Genomic DNA, 26668 nt, shown 5'->3' with positions numbered 1-26668 from the left:
GACGAGGAGATGAGAATTATAGTAAGAATATGATGGGAGAAAACTTCAGATAACTAGATGTAATTTTGACTTATCAAAAAATAAATCGTGCCGTAGAGCTCGAAGATTCCGGACGTTATCTTTCTCGTATCCTCATAATATGTTTTCTTCTTTTAATATTAATAGTAAAACGATAACTATGAAACACGAGCCAGTCTCAGCCGGTGAACTGATATCTTAGGTGTAATCCTACCGATCGCTTCTTCTTAGGTGCTCGCCTAAGCCGTTAGTTCTCCATCCGTGAGCCAGATCTTAGATAGGCTGGTCACCGAGCGATCGATTCTCCGCATAGCAGCGCGATGTAATGTCAATTATCGTGATGAAGTCGTCGTGCTAAGAAAAGGGAAGATCACAGAAGAGACGATGATGAACGACAAACGAGACTCGTAACTGTTTCGCGGAATTCCAAGAAAAGTAACTGGAAGAAAGAAGAAAAGGGCCGGTCCGGTGGGCCCCGGCCATGGGGGAGACAGTATGTTCTCCGAGCTGTGCAGGGAGACCTTGCGGAAGGCAGCAGTGTGCTACAGTTCTGCTCGTGCAGGAAGTCCATCACCATCGCCACCAACGTCTCCGCCGCCATCACCCGCCAAGGAGGCAAAAACTGCTGCCAACGCTGACCTGGCAAATGTCCGTGATGCCGGCCACGAGGGAGTCAGAGACCACCATCATCCAGGGACCATCACCGGAAGACGAGCGCCGTCAACCGGAAATGCCGCCGTCGAGTCCAAAGAGTCGGCCGCAGAGAGATCGACCGATCGCTCAAACGACTTCAGGGAGTACGTTTACGTCCGGTGCGAGATTGACATTGGTTCATTACTCTCAATACTCTTTGGGAGCAACTGGTCGAGCATCGACCATCGATCCTTTCATCGATTCGAGAACTCACGCGGTTTGAAATTAACTTGACGGATAAAAAGGATTCATGGTTTTTGTTACGGAGAAGATAACTCTTTGGAAGAGACAGTTCATTTATTAGCTCGCATGTAACCAATCGTTCGAATTTATACACTTTTAACTTTGCTGTTTGAGTTTTTATTACGAATGAAATGAATAGAATGTTGGATTGATTAAAAAATTGATTACAAAATGTAAACTATTATTTTTATAATTACACGATTTACAATATTTCATGTAATTATTTTTTAAAATTGCGAAGTTACTTGGCTATTATATTTTCACTCTGGATAGCAATTATTTTTCTTGTAATATCAATCGATATTTTCCGATTAATTAATGAAAACACGACAAGCAGAAAATTGCGTAATCGTTATTTTCGCGAAACAATAGCGTCGAATGACATTTTAGTGATGGTCGATGCTTTATGCAATGGATCTATCGATCCGTTATCGTGACGTTGTCGTCCGAGGAAATTAATTGATCACACGCGTCATTCCGAATCAAGTCCAATCTGCAGTTCACTTCGTCGCCCATTTTCCCGTTTCATCGAATACTCGAGATTAGCCTAAACGCGTCGTCGTCGGATAAAATCAACAACGCGAACGTAATATTGCGATTTCAAATGGAATCCGATCCGGCGTCAGACACGCTCCGAGGTGCAAATACGGAACGCGATTCGATATGTGATAAATATTTAATCATGGAAATGGAGACGGTTTATCGAGATTTGCGTTAAAACGCGCTGATTGAACTGTTTGCATCCAATCTCGCGATTATCGCTACGATAGTCAACAGTTTATTTTACCTGGATACATTTATTTTGACGCGCGTTGCGTCGCGCAAAGTAATTAATTCATATATTAATTAGAAATATTATTCGCGCATACGATACGATGAACAAATTAGCTTTATTAATTCAAAACGAACAACATAGCGCGACGCGTGTTCGTTTTGCGAAGAATCATCTTGATACTTGATTGAAGAAAGGAAACGGGGAAAGATTCTTTTTTTCCTGCGTGAAAAACGGAGGACGTAAAATCGTAAACGTACTCCTAGAAAGCGACCGGCGATGCCCACCGACTTCAGCAAGCGATTACCCGGACTCGAAGCAAGAGAGGGTCGACGAGGCCGCACGTGCGGTCCCACCGATAGCTCAGAGTCCCGCTCGGTGTCCCCCGAGAAGGGAGCACGCCAGCAACACGAGGACAACCGAAGAGGGGGAGGAACAGGAAACGTCGGTAGCGAATGTGGCCGATCGGACTCGAAATTCAACCGACGGTCCCCAGGGTCGTCGCCCGAACCCGAGGACAACTCCTCAACTTCTGGCGACGAAGGTATCCTCTTCTTGCACGCATGTACACGCAAAGTGTACCGTTTTGTTTGCGCTGAAATTTTCAGCAACCAGTCCTTCTCTCCGGACTTATCCCTCGGGAGTCAAAGGACGCTCGCGTGCCTCTTGCACGTTTGCATTCAATAATGCAATTTATTTGATTTGCTAAAAGCACAAGATTAATATACTCCAATTTTTCCTAATAATGATAATAATGATGATGATGATGATGATGATGATGATGATGATGATAAAACAACTACACATGCATACTTCAAAGTGATAGTAATACATGGCAAGATACTTTAATGATGTTTAGATGAGAGTTAATGGAAAGTAATTATCCGCATAATGAGTTACAAAGTAGTCTTTCATGTAGTTTCTCAGGACATGCGAAAATGCATGAAATATATATATCGTTAAACGCATCAAGTTGCTTGCAATTAAAATTAAACTACTAGTAAATTAGAATAAGTTTTCTGACTTCAGTAAAATTATTCTCAACAGCTAATAATTAAAAAAAAAAGATTCTTATATTTATATATTTTATTATAAAATAATTTTCTTAATTGGAGATGTGTCTCTACGAAGGTAAAAAATTATAGACAAACAAAATTCTAAAAACAGACTTATTTCTAGCAAAAGAGAGATTGAGATTAGATAGGGATGAAAAGGGATTCTTTGCTAACGTATCAAAACATTCGATCATAACCTCCCGCGAGTACTCGGCGTAGAATAGAGGAAGTTCGATGGAATTTTCACATTGGAAAAGCACTCCTGGGGTTTCGCGCGAGTTGTTGATCGTGGGCTCTTTGAGGAATCGAGTTCACAAAGTTGCGGAGAGAATACCTCGATGACGGAGGTCGACTGGGAAATCTTAGATAGCTCGAAAGCGGAGACAGTGGTACGGAGTCGCGTGGTACAGAGAAAGCGTTAATAGCTACGTTTGATCCGCTCACATGCCATCGCTTTATTTATACGTTTACTACGATGTAAATGTGTCATTTAGTCTAAAAATGGAATAGCACTTGATTTCTCTTTCTGTTGAATTTAGCAGGAGATAGAATAAAAATAATTATAAGCGATTCACGAATTTTTTGATTGGAAAAATATGTGATGTATATCTACAATCTTTGAATTTATTTTCTTTTATAAATAAATCTAGACCCTTTTTCGAGAAGATATTAACTTGATGGGAATTTAGACTATTGTATGTTCAATCTAGCCTTTTTTCAAGAATTCAAAAATCGAGGAAAAAAACCGATCTGATCGACTGTATTATTGTACAGCAGAGAGGTTTTATCTCTATTTTTTTTAAATTCGGCAATAAACCGACCGAGAAAAATTTTCGTGCTGAATCCTACGCGGTTTTTTTTATCTCGGGCATTGCAAAAAAGTGAAACTAAAGGAAGAGAGGTCTGGGAATCTTTCCGATGATGATACCACCTCCGCGTTTCCTTGCAAATCTTTATGCGCGATGCACTCGACTTGTTTGTCTTCCCACCGTATAATACTTTACAAAAAAATGAAAATTCAAGTTCGAACAACTAGCACAAGAGCGGAACCGCGCTACTTTATTCCTAGATAAATAATCGGTGATCGATACGGTTTCTTTCTTCAAACACTTTCCTATTTAGTTGTTTTTCTTGTTCAATCGTCTTTGTAGTTGACACGAATACTCTTTTTCCTTTGAGATATTTTTATATCATCTATTTTATATCATCTTATTTACTCTTGTGAAATGTACAATATGTCCTACTATTTCTCTCATGTTAATGTTTAAGCAGGTTATTATTAATAAAATTAAAATTAATTTTTTTCTATAAAAAGATATAATACCTAACGTTGTACAGTTAAATTTAAAAAATTTAAATTATATCTTAAATAAATTCTTTAATTCTTCAATTAAACTGTTCTATAAAAAAGGTGTTAAAAAGATTTGATAATAGAAATGTCAAACATTCGCAATGATTGCAATGATTTTTATATCTCAATTATTTTTATCATACCACGATATAGAAACGATTTAATACGCCGCATATTTAGACTCAATTTGCGTATAAATGTATAAGATATTGACATTTCGAACTTGGCCGATCGTTCTTGTCAAGATCCGACACCGATGATAGAGGCAATACATTGATATTCTCAGCGACGCTCGAATTGCTGAGCTGGCAACTCGATGTGGCACTTTTTCTCATGGCGCGATTGAGACTTTTGCGACTACATTCGACGCCTAAAAGCACTGAAGCTATCTCACAATATACCAATCCAATGTTCGAGAATATCCGTCTGGTTTGCTTGCGATATCAAGTCTCTTTTCACTTGTCGCGATCTCTGATGTTATTTTCAGAGAATAAGTATATTGTGTTTTGATATAGAAGATATAATCTTCATAAATTTATAGATTGTCTTTTCATATTTTGCAAAATGTAAAGCTTTCGTGTTATTAAATCTGTTAATAATTAAATTACACGTTTAAATTAAATCTATGTAAGATAAAGTTATTATTCATGGAGGAAAGGAGAGCAATAGTCATACGATAAAAGTCCTTTAAAAAAGAGAGACAATTTAATTATATAAATTATCTTCACAAATGTGTAAGATTATTCATTAATTCAAACAAATTTCTAATGTCATATTTTGTTTTCTTTTTCCAGGTGAGTATTCGATGACGTTAACAGAAGCCTCTTACTATTTTTCTGCGGCGTCAGGTATTTATAACTCATTTACATATAATCGAATCTTCATTTACAATTCGATATCTAATATTCGCGGAGGAAAAAGGAAACGCAATTCTCTACGAAAGGATATCTAATTACAACTTTAATGTTTGAGAAAGGGATTTCCTTCTAACCACTATTGCGGAAATTGTATTCATTGATTTCCGGCTTTTACCTCGACCCTTTTTATCATGTGCCATTAGTTTCGGCGAGAAAGAGTTCGCGGAACTCGTAAGCTAAGTAAACGCGCGCTATCGCTATTGTTTTGATTATAAGAAGGCGCAATTAATCTAAAGAACTTAACCCCAACGAAAGCACCATTTGACTTAACTTTCACGTTGTTTTTCACATCGGCGTTTTTTTTTTCTGTAGCGTCACTTTACCAACACAAAAGGCTGCCTGTTGTTCGGAGAACGTACTTTGAAACTCTTTCGCGAAGTTAAAACGTTTCCTCGTGTTTCCTTCGACAGAAAAATACACTGTATCGAAAACTTTAACCAACATTACTGGCATTCTTCTGAAACTAGCATCGTTCTAATTGCGCCGAAAGCACCTCGAGGCTATCAATCAAACTCGCTGCATAATATTACTGCTTGCTCCTCATAAACGTCGAGATCGCGTTCAAGTTCGGCAGCGAGTCGCTTCCCGCTCATTAATTCGATTACAATATTCACTGACGCAGGCAATCATGAATAAATTAATAATGATCGTTGCTACTCGAGAAATTTACATTAACTTGATACATTCTAAGATGTGATAAAAATTATATAATTATATTTCATATTTACGATTTGTATAATATTTTTATATCATAAATTATAAAATATATATAATTTTTTCTTTTTTTACAAATAATGTCTATTTCTGAGATCGATTTAAAACTTTATAAATTATTTTGGAATTATTGCGAGGAATCTGTAATATATGTATTATAATTTGTTCGCAATTATGTGCGTGTTTAACATTCAAGTGATTATAAATTCAATATTCTGAATTATCGGCTTATTTAATCACTCTTCCCAGATTAACAAGATAGTTAATTGTATATTTATAAGCACGTTGGTTTCAGATACATCTCTCTCTTTCTATCTCTCTCGTACACATCGATTCCGAATATGCTTAGAGATATTGGTTGTACAGATGATATATGTAATAACTTCCTTCGCTAATTGGTAGTACTCGATTATATAGAAAGCGCAAAGCGCATCTAAATCGGAATCTCTGAGTTTTCAACAAAACTTGAACTTTTGGCATACCTCGCCTCGCATATTTGCTAAGTTGCACTTATTTACATTCACTTCGTAGGAAAAATAAATTTACGTAACTTCTTCTTTTACGGTGAAGAAAGAGGTCGAGCATTTCATTTCGTGCGACGAGAGAATTTACTGAACTCAACACACCGTTACATCAACAAAACATAAGTCTACGGGGATCAAAAAATGCTCACGAAAGATTGCTCTCGTTTTTCGTTTGTTCCTTTTTGACTAACAATAAAACCCGCATTCATTATCTACTACTCTGGTGACGTAATTTTATTCAATCAAAAAAAAAATAATTTCCTAAGATTCTACACACAAAAATTAAATTAAACAGGCAAATACGAGACGAGAGCAAGAAATTACGGCGCAAATAAATCTTCAAAGTTTTAGAAGGAAAAGTCATTTAATCGGAGTCATTTTTTCGGATAAGATGTTATATGTATGTATTTCACTTCGTATAACATTTATTTTATTTTGTATAACAGATTTTTTTTCAATTTGTTTAACAGTTGCTGAAGATGATCCGAAAATGAACCGAGATGTTCGATTAAATGACTTTAAAAAATTTTAAATTTATTTGCGCCACAATTTTTTGTGCTCGGTTCTTATCTGCTTCTTTAATGTTCTAATTTTATTTTCGATAAAATTTTGAGGAACGTACGAAAGACAATGATTTTAATTAATAGTAACATCATAGTGTGATGTCAAGACTTCACCGCAAATTAGCTTCAAATTTCATCAAGTTCACGAGTCTCGTTTATGACTAAGTTTTCATAGTTGTCGATGTTGTGTGTCTAAAACACAATGTCAACCGAGAAAGTGTAACTTGAGCACCGCCTGCTCACCCACCATCGTTTTAATTAAATCCGACCGGAAAATATCGAAGAATCGCTCAGTCGACAAAGTTGATGGTGATAGTTCGTGTCGCTCGTTTCTCGCGTCGATACACGTTGCCTGAATTATTTCACTGGAATAACCAGACGAGGAAGAGCCCTTGTCGATTCAATAGCGAGCAGGATGTACACCGGAAACATTCAGCAGACAAATGTCAAAGCTCTTCTCCGAAAAATTATTGATTCCGCCCACCGTTTTATTTTTAGATTCTCTATTATTCTCTTTCAGATACTCATCTTGTAAATCTCTTTCTAGGATCGCACGATTCATATATTGATATGAATGTATAAATTTTTAATCGCATTATATAAAAAAAAATAGCGTATCAAATTATATTGTAAGATGTATGATTTTAGCATATCCATTAAGAGAAAGGAATATCATATCTTGCTGGATAAGCATTTTGATGGAAAAAAATATTCCGAGGGAAGAAAATTGCTTCTTGTTATAGTAGGGGATTTAATGCGGTTAACAGTGTGGCATCTCCGTTCTCTATAAATCATCCGAAGCCGCGCGGGTCTCGTTGTATGACTGGAAACGGCGATCGGTTATCTCACAGCTGGATGCGGTTCCGTTTCGCACGATACTCGGCTGTAATAATTACATTTGCCGACAATAATGGACGATTAATTATTTTCTCGCAAGCTAGCACGATCGCCGAACTCTTCCGGGAATAAACCGACCTGTCGAGTATTAATTATGGGGTATTGTTTACGATTCTCTTGCGTGACGTGGGGGGTAAAAGTGCGCAATGTTATGACAGCCCCCTTTCGAATCACCGATCTGCACTTTCCTCGTTACAGCGGCTGAATCCGTCGTTAAAAGCTACTCCTCGTTAACGAGTTTCTTGCGCATCTCTGGCTCCAACACCGATAAATCGTCCAATTTAGAACGAGCCGAGCGCTTACGTCCGAGCTGTAAATTCGCGTTTATTCGGCCCGAGCGATAAAGCCGAGGGGCTTTTTCCGCCTCCGCGAAGAGATCCTTCCTTTCCCCCTTTTTCGTCTATTTTAGGAAGCTGACGAACAACGGAAAAACAATCAAGATATATCGAGAAAATATTTAAGTAAAGAAAATTTTAATCCTGTGTTTTCATCATACGAGAAATTAGTGACTGCGCTAAATGAATTGCAATTTAGTTGTTTCTACAGTCTGAGAAAAATATCTTCGCGTTTCCCGATGTTTAGCGAAATAGACAAATTTTTCTTGTCTGTAACAGACTTGCCAAAATTTCCGGCTGGATGTCGGTAGCTTGGCAGTAGCGTATAATAACAGCGCCATAAATCAATGCCGGCTGCAGATCCTCGCTGGCTTAAATTCCGCCCTTTTTTGCCGACCCTTCGGTCGGGATGTGCACGGAATGCATCCTAGTCTTATCGAGTATATTACGACCGCAATTATTAATTATATGAAAGGCATAAGAAACGCATTCTCTTATTCTCAGGCGACCCATAAACTTCATGTTGGGTGCTAAAAATCGAGCCTTAAAGATAGTAATTATCACGGCGAAAACACTAACATTTATCTCAAGTATCGAACGAATCACTTATTTAAAGCGCAGTTAAACGGAGAAAAAGACGAAGTTACAATTTAAACCTAAATGTCAAACCGATGAAGTAAAAAGCATTCTGTTTTGATGATGCATTCAACCATCGTTTTCAACCCGAGAAATGTCATCGTAATGTCACGCACAGATCACAGTATGACAATCAATAATATCATTAATAATTATAAATGTCCTCAATAGAAAAAAGAGCAAGGTGATTGAATTGTTTTTCATCGAATATCAATAATTCGTAAACGAAGGTGATTTTCCCTGGAAGAAAACGAACGAGATGCATTTGGCGACCGATTTTGATCATTAATCAAATGGTGCGGACAGCAAACGGCATCGCGGATGAAACGGTTGAGGAAATTCTGATCAAATCTCGCCACATTTGAGAATCAATCGCGAATGCTAATGACCCGACAAATTTTCCGATTGTTCGCCGGCGACTAATATATCATTCGCCCACGTGATAAACGATCGCGACGGATCAAGATCTGGTGCGAAAGAGTCAGCGAGGAGTTCCAACATTCCTTCCCATTGGCGGTGACATGTTATAAAGAATGGCGAAAATAGATTTTCCGTATCTTCGTGACAATTGGATAACGGTTCTTTCGCCAGCGGTGCTTTTTTTCACGATGAATGTGACATTGAATAAATGTGAACATTTAAATTAAATTAAATTAAATAATTAATATTAAATAGTTCGGGATTATCTATTTTTTTCATGTGCGATAAATAATCAAATTATGCTCAATAATAATGTTTTAAGTGTTACATTTTTTTATAAATATTTTATCAACATAACGCAACAAATAATATGATTAATCTTTAAATTACTCGAGCAGGTATTTAATCTACTTATCTATCTACTTACCTATTTAGGTAATATTCCCTTTTTATTATGCTTCTTTGTAATTCTTGATATTATCAAACAGGGAGTGGCTTATTCAGGAATGATTGGATAAGTGCATAATTAGTTGTATCTTTTTCTACAAATGTACACATGCTGCTAACGCATTGATTCGAGGAAATCACATTGCCAGTTTTTATCGTTTTTTTTTCTTTTTTATCAAATGACCTAATTTATGCTCTCGCTCTATTCTGTTCCTTTTTGCTTTCGAAGACATCGCCGGAAGAAAGAAAAAGTCCCTTGCGGCGGCCAATTGAAATCTGCAACAAAAGAGGGCAAAATGAGACCTTTCCTCTGAGGAAGAGAAGACGAACTATCTTTGTGGGTCGAGATGCGAACGACGGACTTCATTGAACATTCTTTTTTCTTTTCAAGATTCTTCCGAGGATAGAGATATCGCGGCTATTATCTCCTTCGATGAAACTACCGCATCAAGTAGAGTTCGACAAGATAATCAGGCATCTAGCGTGAAAGAAATTCAACCAATACTGCAGCCTATTTTCGAAGAATGGTTTCCAATTCAACGAGAAAGATGTAAAAGTTACTGGTTAAATATTCGAATTGAGAATAGAAAGAATTGTCTTTTTTTCTCTCTTTTTCTTTCTATCTCTGTCTTTATCTTTTAGTACATTTATCATATTTGTCTTCTTTTTTCTTACATGACATTGCATTCTCATGTTCTCGTTTTGAATTTATCTTTTCTCTCGAGACTAAATATCCGAAATTCGCTTATTATGCTTTTCAGTGACCCGTTAAATATACAGACGGTAAACGTTCAAGCATATACTTGTACTAGCTGCGCATACATATGAGAGTTTATCTCCGTGGTATTTAGTCGCTACTTGGTGCATTCGCATGATTCATAATATGCAGGTGCGCGAGAGGCCTTTCTTTTGCATCTGGGGCTTTATTTTTTTTCTACCTCCGGCCTCTCGCTAAAACTTTCGTCTCGTTTAAAGAAACGTTCCGGCGATATTACCACGCACGTGGCGCACGGTGACAGAAAGTGGTTTCTTCGTGCTAGAATATGGGCTATATATTCACTTACGTAAATGCCATTCCGGAATTGGATTTGGCAAAACAAGAAACACATGGCTGTCTAGTGTAGGGACCGATATTTATTCTTTCTCTGATATTCAGAAGCAGAAAGCGTAAAGTATAGTTTAGTAAATTCTTTGCTACAGTATACTCTATATTCTTCACTAAAGTAATGAACAGTTAAGTGTAATCAAAAGCAGTAAAATAATAACGGAATTGTGTGAAATGAAGTTCTGTTATTGTCTAAGAGATGCTAAATTACATTTAAATCCTCTGGAGAATGGAATTCAATTTTGCGGAAATAAAATTATATTTGAAAATTGTATGTATATGTTAACTTAGTACACTTATGAGCCACGCTCTATTAAAGTTCAGGAAGCAATACTCAAATAATCTTAATTCTTCTCAATTAAATTTCTCTGCCGCGAAGTTATCTTCGACTGTGTTAATGAATACAAAACGGTAATTACTTCCTCGAAACTCTCGCGATTGTTTCCCGGTATTTTATATTTTCGGGCATGATAAATGTGCTTATATATTATCATACGCAACAGCCAATTTCCTGCATCGAATAGCGCGAAATAGGAAATAAAAGCGAGCACAGAGGTTTGAATTGTCGGCGTGGATAAGCTTGCTTTTGTTTTAAAATATGCATCTAATCGATATACGCACATATTTTTCTCGCGATTTTTTTCCGTTCCGCTTTTAGCTTTCGCCGCGCTTTGCACGGTTTCTGCATGCGAAAAAAATCGTGTTCTCATTGTCAGCGCAATGGATATCACGGCTCGATGCTTGCAAGAGATTTCGCCTTTGCTTGCATCGAACATACCGGCAGTATCAGATTTATCGATTATATATTTCGAGAGATGATGTCTATTTTTCGCGATTTTTCAAATCTCTGTAAAGCATCTGCTGAATTTTAATCATTTGTCGAGTTTTTGTTGAGTTTTTTCCTATACATGTATATTTGCATACATATAGAACGACTGGATACATGTGCTAATTTCGCAACCATTCAGTCAACATACAGCTGCATAACTACTAGGAAAGAGAGAGAGAGAGAGAGACAGAGCACGCGTCATCTCGAGGCGGTCTCTCGGATGCAAATGAATCAGCATCAAACGTTCAGGCGCGAGTTCCACAATCAAATCAGCTGTGTTCTCCGTATGCAGAATGCCGACGTACGTCAGCGACTGGCCGGCAAATTAAGACGATTCAGTACAGGCGGCTTCTGGCGCGCATCGAATTAGTTCGTCGTAATTGCGTTCCGCAGACATCAAGACAATTAATTTGTCATGCAAATAATTGCGAAGGCGCCTTTGTATTTCGGAGGCTTTGATCGATTAGAGAATACCTGTGTCTAATAATGCCTATTCGTCTTATGTTTCCATTTGTCGAGCAAATCTCACTTCCGGGACACAATATGGTCACGATACACGTTTACGTCACATGATTTGAATTCAATAGCAGCGGAATAAAAATAAATGTATTCAATGATGCATGCAATATAATATATAGTACCATTTATCATTTTTCTCGTCTTTACACAAACTGCCATTTGCGATGAGCTTCATTCAACTTGGGTGTGGCTTAAAATAATTAAAACCCAGACATTCGAACTGACATAATTTTATTCAGAGCGCGTTAACGTCTAAATGCTAGTGTCAGACTATGCACGTTTATAATTCGCGAATAATGTAGATGAAGTTTCGTCAAATTCGACCAATAGGATTTTCTCTATTTCACGAATCGCGAATATATAATTCCGTACTAGCTTTGTCTTCGATATTATTCCAATTGCGCATATGCAACACGCACATTTTCCCTCCATTTTTTATCTACCTGCCTCCGAGTTCTCGACCGATTCCCCGCGGACTGTATTTTATTAGGGAGAGTAACATTTCTTTATACGCTTCGTAAATTCCGCAGAAAGCCCGATTCTGTATCGAATTCCGGTGAAATATTGATATATACATATTTCGTAGTAAGAGAGATACGTATGTGCATATTTTATTGCGATATATTTCAAATCACGACGCGGCGCGGAAAGGTACTCACAATAATTAAACTCAAATATAAGCGCAGTTCTACCAATATTTTCTTGCTCTTCAACTCTTCGCGCTTTTAATATTTTCATGAATTTTTTCATGATTTTTCTATATTTGCGGAGAAAATTAAATAATATTACAGCGTTTTATTCTATATATTTCACACTTTTTTAAATGTCAGATAATTTTGAGTTCGATGGCGAATGGTTCGCGCTCACGCTCAATTATGAAAGCGACGATGATCCGACAAAGTTACTGTGTGGATAGTTGCTCGTTGGAAAACGCACGAGAGGAAAATTAGCGTAATATCGGACAATGAGAAAAGAAACGTGCCCAGAAAATTGGCGCTGGAAATTGCGCCTTGTAACTCGATGCTTCTGACCACGTGGATCATTTATCACTGCAGACATTTATCTTTAACATTTCTAACATGGATAAATGTTAGATCGCTCGACATTTTTTTGTCTTTTTTACAATTGACGTTGTTTGAAACTTCAACGTTACGAATTAAACAATAATTTTCGAGAAAAAAACAATATGAATTAAATAACTAATTATAAAGTAATATCGAAATAAACATTTTAATATAAGTTTTGAAGAATATTGTTATGAAATTTTAATACACTGTAACAAGGAGGAAAAGTAGCTCAATTTAAATGCGAATTTCCACTTGAAGGAATATAAAATATAAATGTCACGTAAATTGCTGTGAAGTTTAGGTCTAAAGCGAGCCGAGAAAACGCAGGCCAGATTTTTTGTCATCAGTACACAAAAAAATAATTTACGTCCGACGTGCAGTTTTTTTTAAATATATATTTTTCTCTTATATTTGTCACGAACAACAGCCGGCACATACGTTACACATAAAATATTCACGGCATCCAGCGCCGAACTATAATTCCCTTTATCATACTCGCGACCGATGTTATTGTGGCGTGCAACGATTTGACTAAGTGAGGATGATCATAAAACCGGGGGAAAATCCGCATTTATGCTCGCTCACTGCCATAAACGCAAACCAACTATTGTTGAAACACGCATTCTTCAAAGTGCTACGATCCAACGAGGGCTTGTTCAAAAGCATACTTGCTTATGATACTACGTTGAAAGCATTTATTTGTCTATGATCCTAATTTTACTTGAAAATCACTCATCTATTTGCAATTAATTATTAATATTATTATTAATGTATATTAATATAAATTATTAATGAAAAGAGTATACATTATTCCGCAAGTTATATTATTTAAAACAAAACAATTCTTATTGCCGTCGAAATATTATTGGAGAAATGAGCAACTGATTAAATTTTCGATTTTGAAAAATTCGTTTTCTCCCCTTCCAATAAGAGATCCAATAAGAGTCGCTCTATTCTTCCTCGTCCGACCATTAAATTAATATACCGTCTGATGGTAGCTGTCGCCCTTTCCCGTTCATTGCTGTTCTTCGTGGCATTCTCTTTTAAGGCTCGCCTTGGCATTGTCTTGATGAGGGTAGAAAATGAACGATGTCAGCTCACTTCCTCATTGGCTGCCCGCAAATACATCGTTCCTAATACATTCTCTTGTATTTAGAAACAATGCATTTAGTGTACATTTACAATGCATTTATTGTCTTACAAAAGCAGCGTTCTTATAAATATAATGAGATTGGTTTTGAAGTTATTCACGATTGAAAATATCAATATTAGTTTGATAAATCAACGTAATCAGTTGCATTGAATTAAACTTTAATACTTTTTAAATATATAATAAATAATAAAAAAAAATTGCAAACATTTTTTCTGGCTCTAGATTAAAAACTGTAAAATTTAGTATTTATTTTGTTCTGGAGCAAATATATGTACATGTTGAGTGAAAAGATTAAAGATTCTGATAATAAGCTTCTCGCGAATACATTGTTTTATTAACGCATTTTTTAAATTCTCTTTCTAATTATCTCCTCATTACAGAATCTCATTACGTTAACTGGCTCGATTCTACGGTAACTATCGAACAAAAGATGCACTTTACCTTAACGCTCTCGCGTTTGCGAGGGGTCCACCAGAATACTGGGGTATCGCAATTAGCGACTCAGATGATTGACGATTTAATTGCGACGCGAAGCGAGGCGAGTCTCCATTGTCCGATCGAGATACGCGTAGCTCTCTCAGGGATTGCGCTATCGGCAATTTAAGCGCCTTTTCAAAGTACATAGGAGAGGCAGGGAGAATAGACTACGGGCGTCGTGTCGCCGATAATTAACCAGCGCACGTCGGGACGCTCCGGAAAGCGAGCACCTGCTATTTCTTTATCGGCGCCTGACGGTAATTAACTCTCTTCGGCGTACCAATAAATTGGTCAATACAAATTCATTATATCGATCCGCGAGACTTCCGTTTACATGGGCGTAATCAGCTGTTAATGCTATTGAAGAGAAAGATTTAAAGTTGAACGACTCTGCCGTAATTTGCGCTATTTAAATCTAGCTGTAAAGATTATTGCCGATATTTTATATCCATAAAATTGTGAAGTTTGTGTCAAATAAAGCTACAATTTGGCCAATTTTGTAGTATTTAAATAATTAACTCTCTTCGGTGTACCAATAAATTGGCCAATACAAATTCATTATATCGATCCGCGAGACTTCCGATTACATGGGCGTAATTAGCTGTTAATGCTATTGAGGAGAAAGATTACAGTTGAACGACTCTGCCATAATTTGCGCTATTTAAATCTAGCTGTGAAAATTATTGCCGATATATTCTCCATAAAATTGTGAATTTTGTGTCAAATAAAGCTACAATTTGGCCAATTTTGTAGTATTTAAATAATTAACTCTCTTCGGCGTACCAATAAATTAGCCAATACAAATTCATTACATCGATCCGCGAGATTTTCGATTATATGGGCGTAATCAGCTGTTAATGCTATTGAGGAAAAAAATTAAAGTTGAACGACTCTGCCGTAATTTGCGCTATTTAAATCCAGCTGTGAAGATTATTGCCGATATTTTATATATATAAAATTGTGAATTTTGTGTCAAATAAAACTATAATCTGGCAAATTTTGTAGTATTTAAATAAATAGAATATTATTTTAAATTTTACAGAATCTGAATATGATAAGTCTTTTCTCAAATCTTTTACTCAAGAATCGTTCGAAATTTGTAGAAAAAGCTAAACTAATAAATCATCTATCATTTCTTATAGACTGTCCAAGCAATACAGCCTTCTTTACTCTTGTGTAAATTATTGAACGTTAAAAAACCAGTCTGAAAGCGTTTGATTCGCGTTTCGGCCGCGTTATATACCTGGTATGTACGTATACACGAATGATCGGAACGTGCTAAACGCGTTAGCGTGTATTTACCAAGTAGTTAAACGGCCGCTGACGTTTGCTCTTGAGACCTTGAAGTGCATTCGAGTATACAACGTAGCCAGATAATCGCCGATTTCTTTAACAATCTGCAAATGAATCTGACTACTGCTATCACGTAACTTCAGGAAGCGAAGTGAAGACTTAATTCGCATTATAACTCGATATTTTCGCACATTCGTATTGGTAGGTATTAATCGTACAGTCTTCGTCACAAGATTTATGCAAATCGGTCTGTCACTTACACGGTAATTACTTACATAACGCAAGAAACCGAGTTTCTTATCGTTATTCACGTAATACTCGGCTAGAAATAACAGAATTGTTATTTTTATATTTGTACGTTTTTTCTATATTTGCACAATTTATTTTTCTTTTACGATTCGAACTCTAGCTGGTTTTGCGTAAAAAAAACTTTTAACATTATTTGAACATTTTGGAACTCTATTAAATAAAATATATCCTCCGAATTTTTTCAAATATGCATATATCACCTTTAGTCTTTTCAGATTACTTTGCATGAGAATGATCGAAATGAATGTTCGAAAATTTATGAGCACTGGTAAATGCTCCCATTTTTTCTCTAAATAGCAATGTAGAGAGGGTGTAACTCTGACTGTCGAGATGCGATAAGAATTACACATCCCGAAAGTACCTCCAGGCAAGCTTTCGCGTAGGAACACAAAAGACTCCATTTAAAAATTGAAATGCCACGGCGGCCTGATATATGCCGCTAGCTTTTGTGTGTCCAGAAATTTCCAATTTTGCACGAAAGTCGGATTATTTTTTCGAAATGAATAGAAGGAATAATTAAGTTATCGCAGTCGCACCTGTGAATCTCTTTCTTTTATGAAAAAGAAATTATCTTTTAATATGTAAACTAAATTATCTTTTGATATAATTAATTTAATAAATTATCTTTTACATAAATGGCACAATAATTTGAATATTAAATAATATTCACAGCAATATTTAGAGAAAAAATATTTATAAATTTAAAATAGAGCTTTTTTGTTTGTGCATCTCATCGTCGTACTTTTTAAATTCGAATAGATCCTTAAATCTTTGCCAGCTGTGAATTACAGTTTCTCACCGGTGAGCATTTTCACATAGTATCCTTGCACAAACAGATGCAGTCAGGTAGCGACGACGTGATCGCATTCGCGATTCTCTCTCGTAATCGTGAGATTACGTAGTGTCACGCGGTACTACTCGTTATGCAGATGCAAGAGTTCGCGTGTGTTTATTTCTGCACTGCCGTTTTCTTCCATCCCGGTACATATTCTCGCTATAGCGTTTCGAAATGTACGTCTAAATTCATGTGAGATACCGTTTGCGCTCTTGATGACACGCTAAATGCGATTTCGATTCGCCTCTCGTGATTCAGTCCCTCAGGATAACAGTCTGGAAATGTGAAAATATTTAGAGATTTTGTACAAGGCTTTCTAAGGATTTGGCAGCGATGCTAATGCCTTTAGATCTATGGGTGTTATGTTCTGAGAGAATAAATTAATAATTTCTAATGTACGCTTTAAGAATTTTATAAATTATGGAATACTACTCTATTTCCATCTTTCATTCATCGCATACATCTTTATTTCGATTGATATGCAGCCTCGTAAATCAAAATTTAAATCTGAATTAATGAAAAATTACTTTTATTTATTAACTGACAAAATTAACAGTAGCGTAAGTATCTATACATCTTCAAGTGTCGATGAGCGTAAATCCAGCCATTACTTTACGACATAACAGCAAAAGAAGTCGTTAAACATCGCCTTTGAATTCTTTGAGCCCTCCTTTTAACACAGCTTCTCTTTCAATCCTGACAAATCGCCGCGACACTTTCCAAAGTATCTCCGGCATATTCGTGTCTTTAATCCACAAAGAATCCCTTCGGTTTATCATTTAGTTTTACTTCGCTTTTTCTTTCACGGTACACGTCGGTGCGAAGATTATGTCTCAACGGTGTTTCTTGATCATCATCTTGATCAGGGTTTCGCCCCATCCATTCTCATTATCGCTAGACGACGATGTCTTAATAGCGCGAATTTAATTCGAGAGCTGTTCTCGTAAGAGCATCATCGATGGTGAACGACGACGACACGCGATAAAATGCTTTTTCTTCCCCATAAGCGTCTGACATTATTATCGTTAGCGTCCTCATCTGACGTTGTTCTGCGCCATTATCCACCGCCCGATACTTTAAACTACGGCATATTCTATAGGAAGGAAGATTTGCCGCCGACTCGAATTATCCTCTTCTCGTTTTATCACTCAAAATCTTATCTCGTACTAGGCTGCAAGTCTTTCTTTCCATCGTTCTTATGCAGATACGAGGAAATAATTTAGGTTTTTTTAAATAAATTGCTGAATTAAAATTAGTGATTTGCCTACCATAATAATTTAATTATTCTTTATTAATATTTTAAGAGAGATACTTAAATTTGAATATATATTAATTTTAATATTTTAGAAAGAAAAATAACGCGCGCGATATATAATTTCCTATTAACTGTAAGCATCTCATCATTCTTGTTCTTTAATTATGCATGTGTATATATTTGTATATTATTGTTAATATATGTCTTCTCTTAAAATATATCATAATAAAATATCAAATAAAATATATCATATATAAAAAAAAACATATTGCTGGTTTGTATTTGAAAAATAACTTTCTTATATTGAAATCGATTTATTCAGATAGCTCGGCTCTTTTAAAAAATATGATCATCCTCTGCTCCATTTGCTTTTCGATTGTAATCACGGTTGAAGTCAGGTAGCAATAAAAGTTCTCGGAATCTGCACAAATAGGAACGAGATCTCTCTCTCTACTGGAGTCTCAAAATAAATTACGCTCGAGATATACGCTTCATTCAGAGGACACGAGGCTGCATATCGAATCTTTTCATTGACTCGAATACGCGCCCGAATTCCACCCAATTGAATCGGTGAATGTCTTCGAGCAAGAATCCCTCTCGCGAGAAATGTCAGAGTTCAACCACCGTATACACGTGTGCGCATAGTGCACCAAGTATGCTCCCTGTATCGCTCGATACTCGTCTGTGTAACGTAATTTCTTCACGTCGCGTATGAATGTCTCGCCTCTTTCAATCGCTGACATTTTGAACTTGTTTGTGATTAAAAGCGACATGTAAAACTTTCTCGCATTCAACGACAAATTTCGGAAATTTGCTTCTCGCTTGCTCATAATATTATCGCGATATTTTACTTTTAGAAATTAAAATATCTCAAAATTAATTTTAAGATTATGAATCATTCGATATAATACACAATCAATTTCCAAATATTAATCGATAATTATACATCAAATTCAGAATTTAATCACGATAACTTTAAATAGTAACTTTGATTAAATTTCCTGCTTGCTATGCCTTCCATGATACGACACCAGTTGTTACCACTATAAGAGGGATTGATCAGGGTGTACTAGAATATTAATACACTAGTGCAAGATGCTCGAAGCGTTCGAAACTGTATCGCAGGGTGTTTTTAATTAAGTTTTTATACACTATGCCATAATATACACTCGTGCCTTTAATAACCAAAGAATATCAATGGAGAAAGTTGTTTTACGTGAGAAATTTTCTCTTGCAGCTGGAGCCGCTCCTGAGGAAACTAACCAAAGGTCCAGTTCTGCACACAATCGCCACTCTCTCACGAAGGGTAAGTTTGGTGAACGTAATAATCGTTTAGGGCACTTTTATTTGCTGTAATCAAGCATTACATTATATCGAGCAAAAGAGATCAGTGTGTTGTATCTCGAAACAAATCAATACTACTTATTTTTAATAAAAGTGAATCTAATTGGAACAATCTTCAATATTATAATGTTTTATAAAAAGCTGTGCGAAACATCATTTTCAACCAATATCTTTATTACAGAATTGATACAACACAATGCTCGTTAATTAATGCTCTATTTAATTTATCTAATTGTAAGATTATTGCTCTTTTTCTTTCTCTCTTTCAATTATTTCTATCCTGGCTCAATTATGTATCCTGGCTGACTTGTGTCGACATAAAGTATCGGCCTTTTCCAAGAACTTTTCATTACTTCATATCGAATATGACACTCGACGATATCTTTCACGGTGGCATTTACACGGTGGATTTGAGCACGATGTACTTTTTAATATCACGCTCTGCATTCACCGATGTTTCTGTGATATTTGAGAGAGCACAACCTGAACATCTATTTGTGGTACAAATAATGATTCAGTCATGTACAAACATACAGATAGTTTTTATTCGAGAGATCTGGAAAAACACTTGACATTTCAAGTACATTGTATTTTTAAGATGCAGAAAAATAATAATACGCTTATTGAGTGAAGAATGAATGTTGCTGTGATATAGTATCACTATATGCATTAATATGTATTATTATCACACGCAAATTATAATCAGAGATTTGCACAAAGTATTAAAAATGAAAATTAATAACGACCTAACTCAACATTTTAAACAGATATATTTGTATTTCTTTATGTTCGTTTCTGTATCAAATATATCAATATATAAACGATATATAATATTTAGCATATATTAATTACTCTATTAATTATTTTAAATAGTAAAAATTTATGAAATTATAAAGTTTCTCTACAGTTTATTCAAACAATAATTGGAACCATTTTGAGAAATTGTACGAGAATAAACAATTTGTAAAGTATCTCAGATAAATTCAAAGTTTTCGCTGAATCTTTATAGTAACATTTGTAGATTGCTACGTCACCGATATTCCATAGTCGATAACGATATTAATCTCGCGCGGAAAACCACTTTCCAATCCGCGGTGGCATCGAAAGCGCTATCGAATCGCGACAAATCCAAAGTATGACTTCTGGGTCGCGGTAGATAACGAATGCAATTCTCCCAGTTCGATTGACAAAACGGACCAAATGGATTTAATAATACCTAAATTACGCCTCACGCTTTTGCGAGAGAAGCCGTTAGTTTAATCAATTGCGAAAAGCGCCCGCAGAATTGTTAATAAATTCTTCATTTGGCGCTAGCAATGCATCAAAAATTAAATTCGAATAAAGGAAAGGATGTGTAATTTATTGCACAATGTGTAATTTGATACGTCTGAATGACTAACGTAATTAAATCTGATTTAACGAGTTCGATGCGTTGAACAAATGTGTATTTGTATGTGTTATTCGGGTAATTTATTAAATATGATATTAATTTACATGCACATATTTATAATTATATATAATTGAAAATATAATGGGATTCATAACATTTTAAAAGCGAATATTATCAGAGAAAAATGAGAGAGAAGAAGATGGAAAAATATCGCTTCCAGGAGAAATATTCGTATGTATATCTTTCCTCGGGCCGCTTGTTCCCGTTTGAAAACTAGCAAGACTTGTAAAGTGTTTAAAGCACCTTTATTTAACCAGAAGACGGGGAATTGTTGAGACTTTAAATTCGAAATGTAAACGACGCTCAAGAAGTACGCTTGCTCGTTAAATATTAGTAAAACAGTAGCACCCCTTCGGGAATAGAAGCGGAATTTTAAACATCATCCACTTCCTTGGCCTCTATTAAAATATACACGATTATATACACGATTTCTTTTGATCTAATTAAATATTATTAGTTAAATAAAAAATTAATATTTCGTAAAATATTTCGAATACAATCAATAAATGAAACTAATGAGGCACAAAATCTAAAAAAATCAAAATGTATGAAATGTACAAAATCAAATTCATCTGCTAATACATATGTTAATTAAAAATATCAAAATATCAAAAAAAATAATTATGACTTAAAATAAATTTTACTAAGATTATCTACTAAAAATAAAAGACATATGATTTATTTGTAGCGACATACTTTTTTCCTCTCTAGATATGCATTTTATATGCTTATATAAGAATATTATCGTATTGACCTACGCGATAATTATCGCTTCAACAAATGAAAGACATGATCATCGAAGAGGACCTCGTTATTCAAGTTGCGCGTCAACACTTCCTCATAGATCATTCACGAACCTTAAAACCCGTATCTGTTTGCATTCTATACCGCTACTCGAGTAAGGTTGACGAGATAGGATAGTCGAACGGATGAATGGTGGATTTGAGAAAAGCCGGAGATGGAAAGAAGGGAAAGGGGGGAAGGTGTAGGAGGAGGAAGATGGAAAGACACACAATCTTCGTGGCGAAGGCGGCAAGAGATGGGAGAGACGGATGCCATTGTTTCCCGACCCACTTCCACACGAAGGGAGATTAACAGAGCCGTGTATATCCACCGACGGATTTTCCGGCGTTTGAGCCTCCAAGATGGAGGCCGCGACTGCAGCTGCATGATAGATACACCGATTCGCACAAGTACATCCCTTCGGGCGACAATATACGACATACTTGTGTCACTCGTTAAATTGTCTCTGTTACTTTATTCTATGTCTATCTATCTTCCTCGCAGTTGCGAGGCTGTAAACATCGCAGGAGTGAATTTTAACGAATATCGGTCTACAACAATATCATGCACGCGCTGCAAGTTATTTGTCAAAAATTCTTTTTCGCCTTCATTAACGAGCAGATTTTTTTTAAACCTTGTTACACCTAAACGTCCATAGATTATATCTTCTTTTTTCATTCTCTGAGTTTATCATTTCTTAATTAAAATGTATTTTTCCATTCTGGAAGTTTGTGAATATATTGAATTAATAATACTGTAATGTAAGTTCTTTTAAATGCTACTTTATAGTCCACTTTTAGCATTTTGATATCTTATTTAACTCAAATTATTCGCGCATTATATTTAACGCGACTATATACGCTGTTTTTCATTTACTATTCCGACTCATTCGTCAAAAACGGGAGAATTAACAGCGATATCGTGCGGAAGACAGGTTTCAGAGAGATGAATGGATCAGAGGCCGCATTGTACGTCGATGCGTTTTCGAACAACGGAAGATTAACTGCTTCAGGAACTACATGCAATACTGGACGATGCACCATTATATACTCCGACGAAATGACAAAATGACATATCTATGCTCCGATCTTTCAAAATTCCATACTTCTCACAATCAGCAGATGAAATCTTTTTGATTAATGGACGGAAAAGAAGAAAATCGAAACAGGAGCTTTTTGTTCGCCATTTTAATCTGCAAAAGTGCGATTATATGCACAGTCTTTTGTATTATATTAATTTAATATTAAGATATTAATTTATTATGAATTATATTTTTTATAGTATTAATATTTATTAATAATATTTTTTTGTATCATATTAATTAATTTGTTGACTATCTTGTATCTAATTGCAAAATGTCGATTCACAATTAATTACAAGAAATACTTAAAAATTGTTCCAATCATTTACAACTAATGTAGTCTTTAAAAAAATGAATTATTGATAAAAGTTTGATGCAATAGCACACAAGTATGAACGACAATATGTTTCTGCTTCCATAATCTGTGACTTTGCAAAGTTGAAGAATATAAGATACTCGATATTTTTCCCATAAATGTTAAGTGATACAATGATACATTGAACCATGTAATTTGCCATATTATGCATTTCTCGATTCTTTAGTTTTTAATTTTAGAACACTTGAACGATCATCTACCACTTCATTGAATATCGAGTTTTCAGTAATTTGATACGAATCCATCTTCCAAATTACATTACATACACATGAATCTTCCTTTCTTCTTCGATAAAAGAAAAGAAATTCTATCGCACATTATTTGAAAAATCCAGCGCTATTTTCGAGAATTTTCTACAATATATTCTACTCGAAATATTCTTTTATTTCATATTCTCATCTTCCGTTTTCTCTTTCTCGCTTCCGTTCGATTCCGCGTCCGTATTATTAATGACATGTCCAATTATTAGCGGTGGGCTTACCGTCTCTATTTTCACACTCTTTCCCATCCACCTGGTATTTGCAATCAGCAACCGGAAACCACATTGGCAGTTCGGCAGTCATTCCTATTGATGCTCGTCGAAAACGGATCGTCGACGAAGGACGAAAATAAGCCAGTCATATTGCAACGAATGCAAGAGAGAGTGAAATTCCTATCGGATTGAAACGATATCGGATGTATAGCGAACGACTTCATTGGCACCGGTTGTGTATGCGTGAGATAACGAGCTGCCGATCGATACTTCATCACTCGACGAAAATTTAATTTCAAACGTAGAAATTTATTAATGAGTTTGCGTCATTGCAGAGAGAAAGACGGACAGATTTATTCGGAGCAATTTAATTATCGCTAAATAAGCTTCCCCAAGGAGACGTACATGGCGTAATCAAATATTTAATTTTAAATAGTCTTCAGTACCGAAACACGATTGAATAAGTATCGAGCAATATAACACGCACGATAATTGTCGTCTTTGGATAAATTATAGTGACTAGAATCGATCGATTCTCTTTTTCATCATTAACAATATACTTTGATACCTCGTCGTTTTTTATTAAATTCATAATCGTGCGTTCTTCATCAACGCAAGGATCATACTTATCGCACAACTGAGCTGAGCATTATATACGCGATAATCCAGAGAGATGTGTATCTTTTTGAATTTATCTTCCGCAGAACAAACAATGCACTGGTTCGCGCAGATCGGCGGTGACGAAGATTCCCTCGCTTTGTCAGGTATGCCCTCGGATTGATCAACGTGTTCTAACGTTTGTGTGATCGTGGTGTGGAATTCTATTTTCTTTCTCTCTTTTTTTGCAATATAAAAAGAACAATCATATTTGATTGTTTATCGACGACCAACTGACAATGAGATCGCATCTCGATTCGTTACATAACACATTCATGTGCAGAGACACATTTAATCTTTCAAAAGTAACCGCTCAAAATAAAAAATAATATATCGTGAATCTATTTGTTCGTTATCAAAAAAATCTGTATGATATATACATGTTAATAATAAAATATTAATATATGCACTTATACTACAATTTGAAATTAAAATGTTGATACTACAATTAAAAAGATTAATGCTATCTGAATTTAAGCCCTTTTATACCCGTATTAATGCCCTTATTTAACTGGAAAACAAGACAACTCCAGATGTAGAACTTTATTTGCAAGGATCGGATTTAATTGGCTGTAAATACGGCATGAGGATGGAATAATCACGTTTGACAATGAATATTAAATGTGTGAATGTGGATCGTGATATATGATACGTTTGTTCTTCTGGCTACTGACCACAGAATGATGCTGTGTTGTAGTTCCCAATTGCATAGATAGATCTGTCAAACTGCTGTAACCGGATTGTTTAACAAAGCTAATTTCAAACATTTTCATCGATTTTTCGGTCAGCATACGCCATTGGCCGCGACTGCGGAAGTCATGAACAACCAATTCATTCTACAAAAAAAAAATCATGTAACAAAGCTAACGAGTCGTGTAATTTAACAATTTTTTAATGAAATGAACATTTGACATAATTGTTAACGCCTTCCAGTTTTAATGCTAATCCTTTGATGAGTTTGTGAATCTAACAAACAATGTTAAAGACTTGCAATATAAGAAATACTGTTACATACATCTGACACGTATTCGTTCTATTTAAATATAATAAATATGGTAAGGCTCCATATTATTATGGAAATAATCCTTCTTGAGAATTCTAAAAATATTAATGATTTCATAATGAAATATATTTATAAATATATATATATATATATATATATATATATATATATATGTCTATATATATATATATATATATATATATATATCTTTTTCTGTAAATTCTAACGCTGTTTCTTTTTTCTGTCAGGATTTCTTTTTAATCCTGTCAAAAATAATACCGAGCATATTTTCATATTTTCATATTCATTCAGAAACTTTCTGCGTAGTATTAACCCTTGATCCATGTAATAAGGTCTAAATGCGACGCGCAATTTTTTCGCTATTACGTAGGTTTCATCTCTTGAAAGAAGCTTCTTTGCGCATCTAATTTTTTAATATCGCATTCAGTGGAAAGGATTTTGTTATATATCGTGGGCAACGATAACTTCGTTTCCTGCTTATAAAATAAACGCTGTCTGCGATTGCGAGTCTTCAGACAGCTGCAATCTTCTCATGCAGTCTGATTATCTTTTTAGAAAAAATGAAAAAGTAGATGAAAATAAATAATGAAAAATCGCTGCTTAAAAAAAATGGAATTTTTCATTTTATATAAAATAGAAATATATCACAGAAACTATTCTCTAGATGAAATTAGGAGCAGAGAAACGCTTCAAGCCCAATGCACTCTATGCCCACTAATATTAAAACAATAATCATAATTGAGAATTATGGATTTATTTTATTCGTTTCCTTTTTTTATTTCGTTTTTAATTAATTTTAATTATTTTATTAATGAAACTTTGTACTTATATGTTGCAGAAAAGTTAACAGAACTTTCTGATACTAAATATTGACATTAACATCAAATGACATATTCATTATTTCTTTATCCTCAATCTTGCATTAATTCCATCAACTATACATGTAACTATTCATTGTAATCGTGCATATACGCAGGTATCTGCCAATACTCATGCTTTTATCCATTTACTCAATTATTAAATTCATTCATTCATTTATTCATTCATTCATTCA

The 26668-nt window shown here is 35.3% G+C and overlaps 1 protein-coding gene across 50 annotated transcripts in view; it reads left to right on the top strand.

The window, feature by feature from the left end:
• Positions 1–26668, top strand: part of LOC145961902 (uncharacterized) — a 150720-nt gene that overhangs the window by 107146 nt on the left and 16906 nt on the right. For 15 of the 50 annotated variants that reach the window (XM_083082859.1, XM_083082826.1, XM_083082870.1 and 12 more), the window contains one exon: positions 19665–19733. In XM_083082859.1, the coding sequence (XP_082938985.1) occupies positions 19665–19733 (69 nt within the window). Of the gene's footprint in view, positions 1–273; positions 831–1992; positions 2271–4926; positions 4981–9976; positions 10136–19664; positions 19734–24637; positions 24698–26668 lie in introns of those variants that run through there. The other 35 variants (XM_083082711.1, XM_083082741.1, XM_083082675.1 and 32 more) reach the window with 10 other exon arrangements.

The sequence above is a fragment of the Camponotus vicinus genome, unplaced genomic scaffold (assembly GCF_025532165.1).
Source record: "Camponotus vicinus isolate PSW18456_S1 unplaced genomic scaffold, iyCamVici1.0 SCAF_1, whole genome shotgun sequence".
Lineage (NCBI taxonomy): Eukaryota > Metazoa > Arthropoda > Insecta > Hymenoptera > Formicidae > Camponotus > Camponotus vicinus.
This window is presented reverse-complemented; position numbering and strand designations above follow the sequence as displayed.